General features: G+C 40.5%; 1 protein-coding gene across 1 annotated transcript in view; it reads right to left on the reverse strand.

Annotated features, from left to right (window-relative positions):
* adamts3 (ADAM metallopeptidase with thrombospondin type 1 motif, 3) overlaps positions 1-12488 on the reverse strand; it is a 202526-nt gene that overhangs the window by 112865 nt on the left and 77173 nt on the right. The window contains exon 5 of the mRNA XM_042000229.1: positions 5848-6041. Within this exon, the coding sequence (XP_041856163.1) occupies positions 5848-6041 (194 nt within the window). The remainder of the gene's footprint in view (positions 1-5847; positions 6042-12488) is intronic.

The raw sequence follows: 12488 nt of genomic DNA on the forward strand, positions 1-12488 counted from the left end.
AGTGGAAAAGGAAGAGATGAAGGGAGGATAAGCTGAGATGAATGGGCTCGAGAAGATGGATAGAAGAAAATGAGAGGAGATGAAAAAGCCCAAAAAGTAGGAGGCAAGAAACGAGTGGGAGGAGATGAAAAAAAAAAAGATGAAAGAAAGACAATGGATTGAAAAAAGTAAATGCATAGGGAAAGAAACAGAGAGAACAAAGGGGAGATAAAAGGGAAGGAGAGAGGAAGTAGAGACTGAGAAGGGAGGCGAGAAGAGCTCTTAGCATAGAAGTGCTATAAATATACACAAATTTACAAGTAGAAAAGACAGGAGGGAAAATAGGCTGGAAGACAAGGTAGAAGGATGCAAAAAGGATGTATGGATGTTGTGAGAGAAGAAGGGATGGAGCCAGTTAGAGCTAGAGCTGCACATAGGTCTGGATATGGCAGGCTGAAACAAGGTGTTGCTGCCAATCACAAATAATCAGTGTTCAGAGGCCAGAGGGCGGCTGCCTGCTGCCCAAGCCAGCAGGGACCCCTGCTGGAACAGCTCATCTAGAACTGAATTATAATTCACTTCCATCCTGCACAGGAGCTCCAGATCCTCTGAAAACACAACCTGCTGGTCGTTTGATGTTTTTTTAGTCTGTTGCTAAATGTTTTTTCTAATTCTTGTTTCTGACAACATGCCATCACATTGTATGTTCATGGTCACCTTCAACCCACCCTCATGCGCTCAGGGAGGCTTCGATCCCCTCCTGATCTCATGACTTGTTGCCGAGGAAAGGCGCAGCAACGCCTCTTTGATCCCATCGGATTGGAGGAAACTGTGGTGCACGTTTCTCCAAACACTTAAGAGGTTTTCCTGTGGCTTTTCATCTTTGACAAGGTAATGAGCAAAAACTGCCTCCTGAGACAGATGATGGTCTGAATGGATCACCAAAAAATGCCCATGAAATGCATCTTGATGAAATAAACCCGCTGAGGTGCAATTATTCAGCCAAAACAAATGTTCAAAGAACGGCTGAATTATCCTCACCAGGAAGATGATGGCATGCCCCTCTGTGTTTGAAGGTCTGTAATAATGTCACAAGGCTGCTGCGTGCAGACTCAATTATTTCAGGTTCAGTCAATAAAACTAAGCCACAGAGAAAAGGACTCCCAGGGAATAGTGGAGTTTGGCATTTATAACAGCATATTACTGGCTATGCATGGTTTAATGGTTTCATTTTTTAAAACTATTTATAGATTTATATGTTTGTATCTTATCATGAAGGCTTCATTCTTACATATTAGCATTAGCGTTTCAGACTGTACATGGTTGTACGCTCACAATTCTCCTTCGCCCCGATGTGCAGACAGGTGTGCACGCTCACGCAGGTGAGTGACAGAGAGTATGTGTCTGAAAATATGTGGCATAAATATCAGGTAATAACCAGACTTCACAAGATTACCCTCCACCCCACCAACAAAACTGAGGTACCAACGCTTCCAGCTACAGTCTCACCAACGTCTCTGCTCCATCGCATCTAAACAGCCGACAGATGTAAACCGCAGCTGGATCTCATCCACACCTTTTCCAAGGCCCAGCTCAACTTCTAATTGGTTAGTGATGATTGGCAGATGAACTAAACATGACAACATTAGTGCACACATCAAGTTGTTAAATTGCCTTTCCTTTGTTTTTTTGCATGCTGGAGATCAGGCACGGTGCCAGAAGCCATGCATGGACCCCTTACTCTAGCCTGTGGTAAAAATGTCATCAGCGAGATTCTGGCCGAGTCCTGTCCTTCGATGAAGCCAAAGTTAAATTAACAACATACAGCATTTTATTTTTAATGGGGACAAATCATCTGCCCTGTGGTGTTTCTCAGATGTGTTTTATTAATTAAATGTTGCAGGAAAAATCAAGGTTACAGACATTAAGTGCTCCACTATTGTAGCTCCACCTGCTCACTGACCTCACTGAACCCCAGTGCATAGACAAAAATTCATTTGATGCATAAGTTTTAGCCTTAAAAGTGGCTTTATTATCTAATTTATTTTTTTTTTGTACAGCAGATTTTCAGCAAGGACTGGACCAGCTGCTCCAGCAGACTCAATCACCTCAAGCAATGTTGACAATATTGAGCAGACAGTGCTGAAGGTGTGCAGGTTTGGCATTTCCTTTTGTCATGACACATAAAAAGTAATAAAATGTTAATAGTTTTGTTTATTTAAAGTTTGTTTTAATAATCATAAAAGGTTTTGTGGCTCTAAATTATGTTAATTTGGCGTGGAAGGTGAATAAAATGGCCGAACGTTGCAGACCCCTGCCATATACAAAGAGTAAAGAGGAAAAAAAGACAAAAAGGAAAGTACTTCATCCGTAATCAAGCCTGGAAGGCTAGACAGCTTGTGCTTCAGGGGTAGCTGCCTATGCAAGGAAGCCTAGTTTTCTCTCTCTCAGGCGACATTTTCCAGCTCATCCGGGGGAATCCTGAGGCGTTCCAGGCCAGTTTAGACATGTAATTCCTCCAGCATGTCTTGGGTCTTCCCCAGGGTCCCGTCACAAAGGAACATGGCCAGAACCCAGGCCCCAGGAACCCAGAAATTCAATTTCCAAAGTATTAAAGAAATGTAACTTTGCCTAAAATATTAAAGAAATGAGTCACATTTAATTTCACACCTATTTAGGAAATTGGGTCATCTCTTCCTGACAACTCAGTCTCCGAGTTTTGTCCTCATCTTGGATTAAGAGGAGAAATCCTGAGGAGGACTTGTGCTTCTTTTTCTGCATTGTGTTATTGAAGCTTGTGGAACCGATGACGTAAAGGCTGTAGTTGTAATTTACACAGCATCCATCTTACAATAGCAAGATTATTAGAGTGGTAACGGTCAGAGGTCAGATTCTAGGTCAGGGCCCCCTTTACCACAGTAAACCTCGGCTGTCTAAGTGTAAGTGAATGCAGCATATAATGTACTCAGAGAACAAACATCCCTCCTTCATAACCTCAGCATGTTTGCACAGGTTGCTTGTTGCCAGGTTGCAAGTGATCATGCATGTCAGGGTCGCCATGCCAACACATCTTCCCAGGAATTTTATCTCTGCCATTTCTACCTTCATGTTCTTGTTCATAATACAGCATTCATCCAGTACTGTCTTGCTAATGATATTTTTCTGTCAATACTGTCAATGCATTTAATCAACAGAGCGTAAAAGTCATGACACCAGCAGAAATAAGGACTTTGCCAAGTTATTGGCCAAGAATGTTGAAAAGAGACTAATAAAAATTCTGATGTGGTTCTTCTTGTTATTACTGGTGTGTCTATTACAGCTGCAAAATCCAGCTGCTTGTGTGCTCACAAAAACCAGGAATGAATTTCATATTTACACCAGTTTTACAATCTCTGCATTGGCTTCCTGTGTGTTTAATGATTGATTTAAAGTTCTTTATTTAGTTTTTAAAATTTGTAATGGTTTTAATGGGAATGAAAACAACAAAATCCTTGTTATTTTTTTTAAGGATGGAAGGAAAAAAAGCGCCACAATGAAAAATATAAATACAGATTTCACTAATTAATGAGCTTTGTAGTTAATTTATTCAAATTGGAAAAATACACATTAAATAAATACTTTTTTTTTTTTTTTTTTTTAAGGGAAAAGTAGAATTTACAAGAAAAAATTGTTTATATTTGCCTTGAGTCAAATAATCATCTGGTTAAAAATAAAATGTTAACTGAATGAGAAAGAAATTTCAGTAAAGGTAGGAAACATTTAAAATTTTTCAAAGTACCTCAAGAACAGGCAGCATGATTCTGGTGGTGAATATAAGGTGAGAATTTTAGTTGTTCAGTATCAATCCCAAAAAATAAAAAATAAAGGAAAAGCTCAGCATTAGTGACATCCTGTCCAAAGCAGAAGCTCCAGCATGACAGCTGGAGGGGGAAAGGAACTGGTAGTCTCACAAGAAGTTCAAAACATTCAAGAAATACTTAGAGAGGTGACACTGACATGTGTCCTGTCTGATGGTGCAGCTGACAGTGATGCTGCACAAAGAGTGCCAGTCTCTGACAGACCAGGAGTCACTGCAGGTATATCAGGGCATGAGGCCAGTTAGAAATATACACACATCAGATGCACATTTGGTTGGTCAGAGATCTGCTTACTGACAATTAAAATGATCTCATAGGAGCATTCAATTCTGTAACTTTTTCATTTTCAAGGTTTTATTGTATTATTTGGCCCAGTGACAAAATAATCCAATATTTACAATTTCTTTAAAACATAATTCTATAAAACTGAAAAAAAAAAAAATAATAAAACATATATTTCCATTACCCCTAGAATTGTGCAAAACGTAACTATCGAAATTAAAAACCGTTTTTTTGTGTTTGTGCTTCAAAGTGATGGAGAGAAAAAAAAAAACGAATTTCTGCTGAGTTTGAAGCAGACTAAGCATCTGTTTAATTCACTCATTCAAGCTTAGTTAATATTTATTTTAAAAAGTTTTATTTGAATCGCACTTGCAAAAGTTTAAGTGCAGGAGAAAAATATTATTTAACAATCCTCTGAAAAAATATACTGCATAAAAAAAGCTGAACTAACAAACACTGCAGAGAGAAATGAGAGCAGTAAATGATTCAGGGTCAAGATCTGTCTTTTTTTCTTTTTTTTTAAAGGTGAAATAATTAAAACCTCTGATATCAATCGGGATGTTGAATGTAAAAATTTCTACGATACATTGTGATGCGGATATAGACGATTTGGTATTGATGCAGCAACCAAACATGAATGATTATAAGTAATGTGATGTATAGTAATGATGCTTCTTGATTTTTCGGTAGTGGAACAATAAAGTTCTCAAATTGAAAATAACGTCATTGTTTACATGTTCATGATGTTTGTCATATTCAGGACATTCATGTTGATTTCTGAAATAATTACATGTAAAAAGAGAGTTCATAATTATGCAACACATATTGTGGTACTTGTGGAATTAAATCTAATTGTTAAACCAACTGAAGAAAAAAGTGTTGCACCACCCAGATGCGACATATCTGCAGCTGGATGTTGTATTTTTATCTAGTGAAGCTCTTTGGCTAACCTCAGCTGGTTCGGACTTTACGCTAACATACATTCCCAGCATCATTGTGGCACGCTCCCTTGATCTGATTTTAAATCGTTAAAGAGAATGAAACGTGTTTTGGTCTGGAGAAAAGACACATCCAGCACGGATGATGCAGTGTTGCCAACTTAGCGACTTTGTCGCTATATTTAGAGATGTTTTAGACCACTCTAGCGACTTTTCTTTTCAAAAAAGCTACTAGCAACTAATCAGGGGACTTTGTCGGGTATTACTGGAGACTTTTGGAGACCGACGTGAAAGAACGTTGTTTATTATTCTCAATAGGTGTGATTCCATCACCCCTGGAATTGCACAAAACCTAAATATCACAATAAAAAATGGTAACGGAAACACCTACATTTCGAAAAACCTCTCAAATATCGCTAAAAAGTTTTTATGCTCTCATGAGGTGGTTTTTCAGATGTGTCGATATAAAAGTATTTACAAAAGCGTAATGGAAACACTTTCTTTCCTATTTACACCTCCCTGTACTGGAATAAATAAAAAATCTGTGGTGAGTGTTTACACTGAAACAAACTTTTATTAGCATGAGCCTTGAACTTGTGGCTTGTTATGAGGCTTCAAGTGCTTGGAATCAAAGCTGGTTTTTAGAATCATTTGATTTGGTATGAAGGCTAACATACAGAGTCAAAAATCATCTGTGTTGTGTCGCCTAAAGAACAAAGCATATACACAACTCTGACTGAACAGTGTGTTAACACGCAGATGAGCAAGGAAAACAAACTGAAGAGACTTACGATGTTCATCAGAGTGAGGAGGTAATTCTGGACATGCTCTTTGCCGTGGAATCGAACCACTGAATCATCAACTCCCAGTAAGATTTCAATATTGTAGTCATCCTCTCCAGCGTCTCGGCGTCTGCGGCGCCGGATGGTCTCATTGACCTGCCGGGTTACTGAATCCAGGGTTCCAGGAACATCAAGCTCTGGTTCTACAGAGAACAGAACAGGAAAGACATAGGCTTTAACTGTAGAAGGAAAAGCTCGTTAAAGCTGAAACTCAACTTACAGAAATGCCTTTGATTTTTCTTTTAACATATCACATGACAAATGGTATTAAATGGTTTTAAATTACCAGTCAATGCTATGTTTTGTCCTCTATCGTTTCTGAAGAGCTAAGGTCCTTAAAGAAGCTTCAACCATGATAGCACAGGCTCATGAGCACAGTCACATGGCAGCAACTCGATACGTCTAGTATGGATGAGGACTTGCTAAAGTTCAAACTGAGCGTTAGAATGAGGAAGCAAGAGGTTTACGTGACTTTGAACATGGGTGTTGATGCCAGAAGGTGTTTTACAAGCTACTGATCTACTGGGATTTTCACACAAGACCATCTCTAGGGTTTACAGAGAAAAGAGAAAATATTAACCAGTGAGGAGCAGTTTTCTGGACCAAAACACCTTGTTGATTTTAGAAGTGAATGGGCAGACTGGTTGGAGGTGATAGAAAGGCAACAGGAAGTCAAATAACTACTGGTACAACCAAAGTACGCAGAATAGCATCTCTGAACAAACATGTCCAACTTTGAAGCAGATGGGCTGCTCCTGTCAGCCATGAACAGATCCATTTCATACAGGATCACTAGAACAGGACAACAGAAGATGGAAAAACATTGCCTGGTCTGATGAGTCTCCATTTCAGCTCCACATTCAGATGCTAGGCTCAGAACTTGGTGGAAACATCATAGAAACATGGATTCATCCTGCCTTGGATCAACAGTTCAGGCTGCTGCTGACCATGTCCATCCCTTTATGACCACAGTGTAACATCTTCTGAAAATTAACCATGTCTGTTATGGCCCCTGGTCAGTATGTGTGCTTAATTAAAGTTTTTTGTGGTCACAAACAGGAGATTCACCGTCTGCTGTCCCCCACAATTAAACCATGCTGCAGGCTTTCATTCAGGCCAGCTGAAATTAGACACTGAGGACTTTGGGCTAGACCAGGGGTGTCTAACTAATTCAGGGGCCACATACATTGCAATTTGATTTAGAGTCGGCCAGACAAGGAAGAAAAACCCAGCATTTTTCCTTTTGTTTTAGTGCAAAGAAATATATTATCAAGATATTACCAATATTTTTAACCTAGTCCTGTCCAGCATCATAGCAAACAGGATGGTGGCTGCTGTGTTGTTCCACAGAAATTTACTTTGCCAAGAAAAGCTTTACAGAAATAACACCCCTCTGTATATTTATTATTCTTTATTTTCAAATTTGTTAATTGCTGAATTGACATATTAATGCTGGACCTGAGAAGACGGGTGGGGGCAAAAGAAAGGAGAGAAACAAAAGAGAAAAATAGAGTGAAGAAAATAAAAAACAAGGCTACACGTTTGAATTTGGTTTTCTCTCTGTGTGTTACCCCAGATCTTAATAGTCCCGCCCCCTTTTCCCTAGCTGGATCATCCTAATTAGGCCTTAACTTACAGATGCTGTCGAGGAAACACTGAACAGATTTCAGCTCATGATGCCCCGAAAGCCAAAGTTAAGGCTCAAAATCTTTGAGTGTGGATGGAGAAAAAGGTGCATGACAATATTAAAGCAGCTCCAACATTGCAGGTCAAACCAGAACTTGCCTCTACACAACAAAGGTTGATGTGATTCACTGCCAGTAGCAGACAAAACTGTTTATAGTTACATTATAAAGCATTTTTACAGCTCACAGATTATCCTCTGTGCTTATATAAAAGGAAAATCTGACTTCAAAGCAAATTTCTGTCTTCACTTCAGATGAAAATGAAGTGAATTATCTGACTTGACAGAATTCGGTCCCCTCTGCAACCCCCCCTGCAACTCAATCAGACCAAGAAATTGATAGTACTTCCTTTCTGATGGAATTTAACTTCCCCGTAATGCTGCTTAACTGTACACTGTGACAGCGCGGCGTAAGGTCATCTCTTTGAAATCTCTAAGGCAGCACGACAGATATGAAATCCTTTATCTGGTCTCCTCTGCAGCCCTGACAAGAGAAACGACTCGCACTCTGAGATGCCCACCCACTCAACACTGAAGATTGCTCTTTCCATTATAATAACCAAAGTTAAAACTTTCCTTTGGGCATCAGCTGGTCAGCCTGGCAGAGAGTGGCAGGTTGAAATCTTGGCAGCAGTTTGAGTGAATCATCAGTGTTTTCCTGAGCTCCACAGTTTTGCTTTAGTAGAGCTCCTGGTTCACAGTAAGGCTGTTATTATGCCTGCATATTGTTATGTTTGGTTGCAACCACAGGGGAGAATTATACTTTAGTTAGTTTAGTGCAATCTGAAAATGACATGAGACCAGGAGAGGGTGCTCCTTCTGTACGCTCGCCATGATTTCAGGCTCCAGCAGACATATACTACTTATTATGGTCCTATCATACAGAGGACAACTGAAAGAGAATAAATGGAAAAATGCTTTGTTTTACACACTTCATTATGCAGATTAGACTTATTATTATTATTATTATTATTATTATTTTTATTATCTTCACCAAGGTGCAGGTTATATTTTCAGCGTCTGTCTGTTTGTTTCTTATCAACATTCTTGCAGCCCTGGTTTGGGAGTTCTTACAACTTGTTCTAGACCAGGGATCCTCAGTCCTGGTCCTCGAGGGTCATCTTCCCGTAGGTTTTAGAAGCTTCCCTGCTGCAACACACCTGACTCAAATTAATGGGTAATTAGCAGACTTGTGCAGAGCTTGACATCAAGCTGGATTAGCAGTGTTGCAGCAGGGAAACTTCTGAAACCTGCAACACCAGCCCTCGAGGTCCAGGACTAAAGACCCATGATCTACCACATCAGATGAGCAGAACTGTTTTCATGTCTGGCTTCCAAGAACAGTTTGGTCATTGGTTGAAGATTTAAAGTGGGTGCGATTAATGCGGAAAAGCGTGAGGTGGAAAGGTGTCATTTCTGCTTTCCCCTGGTGCGACTCAAGTTGAATGGATAGTTTTAAGGAACAGCTGGTTGAGGTAATGAGGAAGTACGAAAATCTAAGCAACACATAGCAAAAATAGACACGGGCTGTGTCCGAATGTCCACCCTATTCCCTAACCCCTCGTTCCCTACATAGGGCTGCACTATATAGAACACTACATGGTGCACTCATTTTTTTGGCGATTCGGACAAGAAGCTCCTTATTTTTTCCTCGCCACAAACCACGTGACTACCAGCCGTCACCATGGCAACCGCAATGCGCGTCAAGATGCCATTCCAAATCCAATCCAAAGTTGTGTGTAAATATTTTTATTTTTATTCCTTATGTTTTATTTTATTCTTTGTTGCATATCTATTCAATAAAAATGATTTTTCAACTCCTTGCATCGTGTTGAGCTTCTGCCCGCAATGCATTGTGGTCTATAGTGACCCGTCTAGTGACCATTGATGCTCACTACTTTTCAAGATGCATTGTGGGTAATTTTTAGTGCCCTACCTTTTTCTCTCTGGACATTCAGATACCTTTACAAAATGGTGTGACCCCTATATAGGGCACTGTGTAGGAAGTAGGGTGCACATTCGAACACAGCCATGGACTCCCCCCTGATAAGTTTCTCGTTAAGTAAAAATAACCGGGTCAAGTGTACAAATCACATAAAGGCATGTACCCCCCTTCCTCTAATCACTATATATATATATATATATATATATATATATATATGTGTGTGTGTGTGTGTGTGTGTGTGTCAGCATCCCTGATCTAGAACAAGCTGTAAAAACTCCTAAATCAAGTGGTGGCACCAGCATAGTGCCGGTTCCCAGGCTTAATTTTGAACATTGAAAAAAAGTTAGGTCCACTGGGCACCAAAAAAAATAGTCGTTCAAGAAGCTGGATAGAAGGTGGATGTGGGGTCAGATGACCATCTTTCCAGCTGGTGGACAATCACCGCGGCTGACACCACAGAAGAAGACAATCAAATACTGCTTCTCCTACCTTGTCTTCCTCAGATGAAGACAATTGGATGACTGTTGAAAATAATGCTCACATCAGCTGATTTAGATTAAACACTAGAATCACTGGTGGCCTGATAGCCATTTTCAGTTTTGGTAGGAGATTTATATAAGCTTATGTTGACATCCTATCATCTCGTGAAATTAAAGTCCTCTGAATATATTATTTATTTCAGGAAACCATAGGTCATAATGGAGCCTGATAGCCTTAAACTGTCAGGACAAAATTTTACAAACTGTTAATGTTTTGTTTCTATATTTTAAAATTGACTCACTTTGGTTCTCATTAAACTGGTGTGAACGTGGGCTGGTTCACCAGAAAGCAAAGAAAAGACTCGAGAATGGAGCCAGTGCCAGGACCAGAACCGTGTCTCTGACAGCACCTTGTGAGCCCCTGAGAAAGACTCTCAATCTCCATCTTTTCTCCAACTTGGATGGGTCAAATGCAGAAAAATAATTTCCCAGTTGGGATTATTAAAGTATAAATTAAAAAACAAATAATGCAGCCACAAAACTACAATAAAAATTTGCTTTTTGGGCCTTCAAAGATTCAAACATCTTGGTAGTTATCAACTGATTGAAATAACTGAATTCACATCTCTCTTGTAAAGCATCCAGAACATATTTAGTGAGAAAAACCAAACAATGATTCCAGTCAGAGCCTCCTCTGTATGAATGTACCTAAAGAGAACTAAAGCTTCTTGCCAACAGCTCCTCAGCGCTCTATGAATTTCCACTGAATAAACATGAGATTAAAGCAAAAAATGCAGTTTCAGATTTCATCCACATTGAGTGAAGATGGCTATGGTAAAAACTTGGAAATCTTAAGCCATAAATAAAAGCACAGGCCATTTTTCATTTTTGCTGGGATGCTTTGGGCCGCAGACAGGGCCAGTGATTGAGTGGAGAGGGAGCTAAAATAAATAGGAAGAAATGGCTGCCACCTCAGCTGTGGCCCGGCTCCTACAGAGTTGGGATTGTGGAGTACATTCCTCCTCTTCACCGCTCCCGTCATGACACAGGCATTCTTGTGCCGTGGGCCAGCTTAACCCCCCCCCCCCCCCCCCCCCCCCCCCCCCCCCCCTCACACACACACACACACACACTGTACACCTCCCTCTCCTGAGTAAATAGGTTTTCTGAGGTCCCTACTTCAAACGCACAGGACTTCCCCTCAGCAGCGCTCCTTAAGACTACTAGTGTGCTTCAGTCAGCGGCTAGCCCGCCACTGCTTCGCCTCACCCCACCCCGAAATCCAGTCCCATGGGAGCCCAAGCCATACAGGAACAGCAGCCCAGGAGACGGGGCCCCCGGTCAGTGCCTGCCCACACGTTGCACTGCACGGCAAGGTGGCAACGAGGCCAGCCAGAGCCGCCGCAGGCTAAATATGGCACAGAGGTAGGCAACAGGCAACTCGCCTTCCACCCCAGAGTGGAAATCTACTGTCTGCTCTGACAGCATTAATACACACTCATAATGCACATGATCCACAAACCGTATTAGTCAGAGGGACACTGCTGTAATGCAATAATGACAAATTATGTAGACAGATGTGTACATGGTTATGGAAATGTAGGGCAGCCTTTCATGTGACGATGCAGGTTTATACATTTATAATCATAAATGTGATCTCGTCTGACAGGAAACGCATGCAGTGTCCTCATTAAAGTATCAAAGGCATTTCAGCAACAATATGCAGCATCTTGCTTTAAAGACAAGGGCTGTGATTCCTTTTATTTATTTCTAGTGGGGCTGCAGTGTTGGCCTACATAACTGCATTATATGTTTAAAATCATGCAGAAACACACATCAAAAGTAAGGACAGGAATTTGCATAAAATCTACTCTGAGGTGAAAGTAATTTGACTCATGTGGCAAAACTAGTAAGGGGTAAAACAAAGTGGGTCAAAAAGATCAAGGGAGCCACAAAACCTGAAATGGAAGTTTAATGTTAAACTGTTTTTTTTTTTTTTTTTTCTTTTTCTTCTTCGTGGGACTTTATGTTAAACGAGCACTTCGGATCAAGTTTAAGCCTGAAAAGCAAACGCTCTTCTTACACGGGAGAGTTCAAAGACGGGGAATAAATGTTCGTCAACAAAGAGACAGCTAAGTCACAACAGTCAGGGCAGAAGTCAGCCCAAAGTGAAGTCAGAGTCCTGAGTCAGAGCCATTAAATCACATCACTGTCGTGTTTGTAATTTTTTTAAATCCATCAATGGTGTCAATGCTGCATTATTAGCAGATGTTAAAACACCACACTGACAACTCTGAGAACAGAACACAGAGGAGCTGCCAGTGTGATCAAACAGACTGTCAAAAAGACAGATTTATTTGTGACAGAGGCTTAAAGTATCGCCCGACTGCTCGAGTTCAACTGCAGCATTCTCTAAGGAGCTCAGTCAAGAGGATGGATTATGTTTGTACATCCACTCACTGGTCCCTTTATAGTTACACTA

Source organism: Melanotaenia boesemani, chromosome 11, assembly GCF_017639745.1.
Source record: "Melanotaenia boesemani isolate fMelBoe1 chromosome 11, fMelBoe1.pri, whole genome shotgun sequence".
Classification (NCBI taxonomy): domain Eukaryota; kingdom Metazoa; phylum Chordata; class Actinopteri; order Atheriniformes; family Melanotaeniidae; genus Melanotaenia; species Melanotaenia boesemani.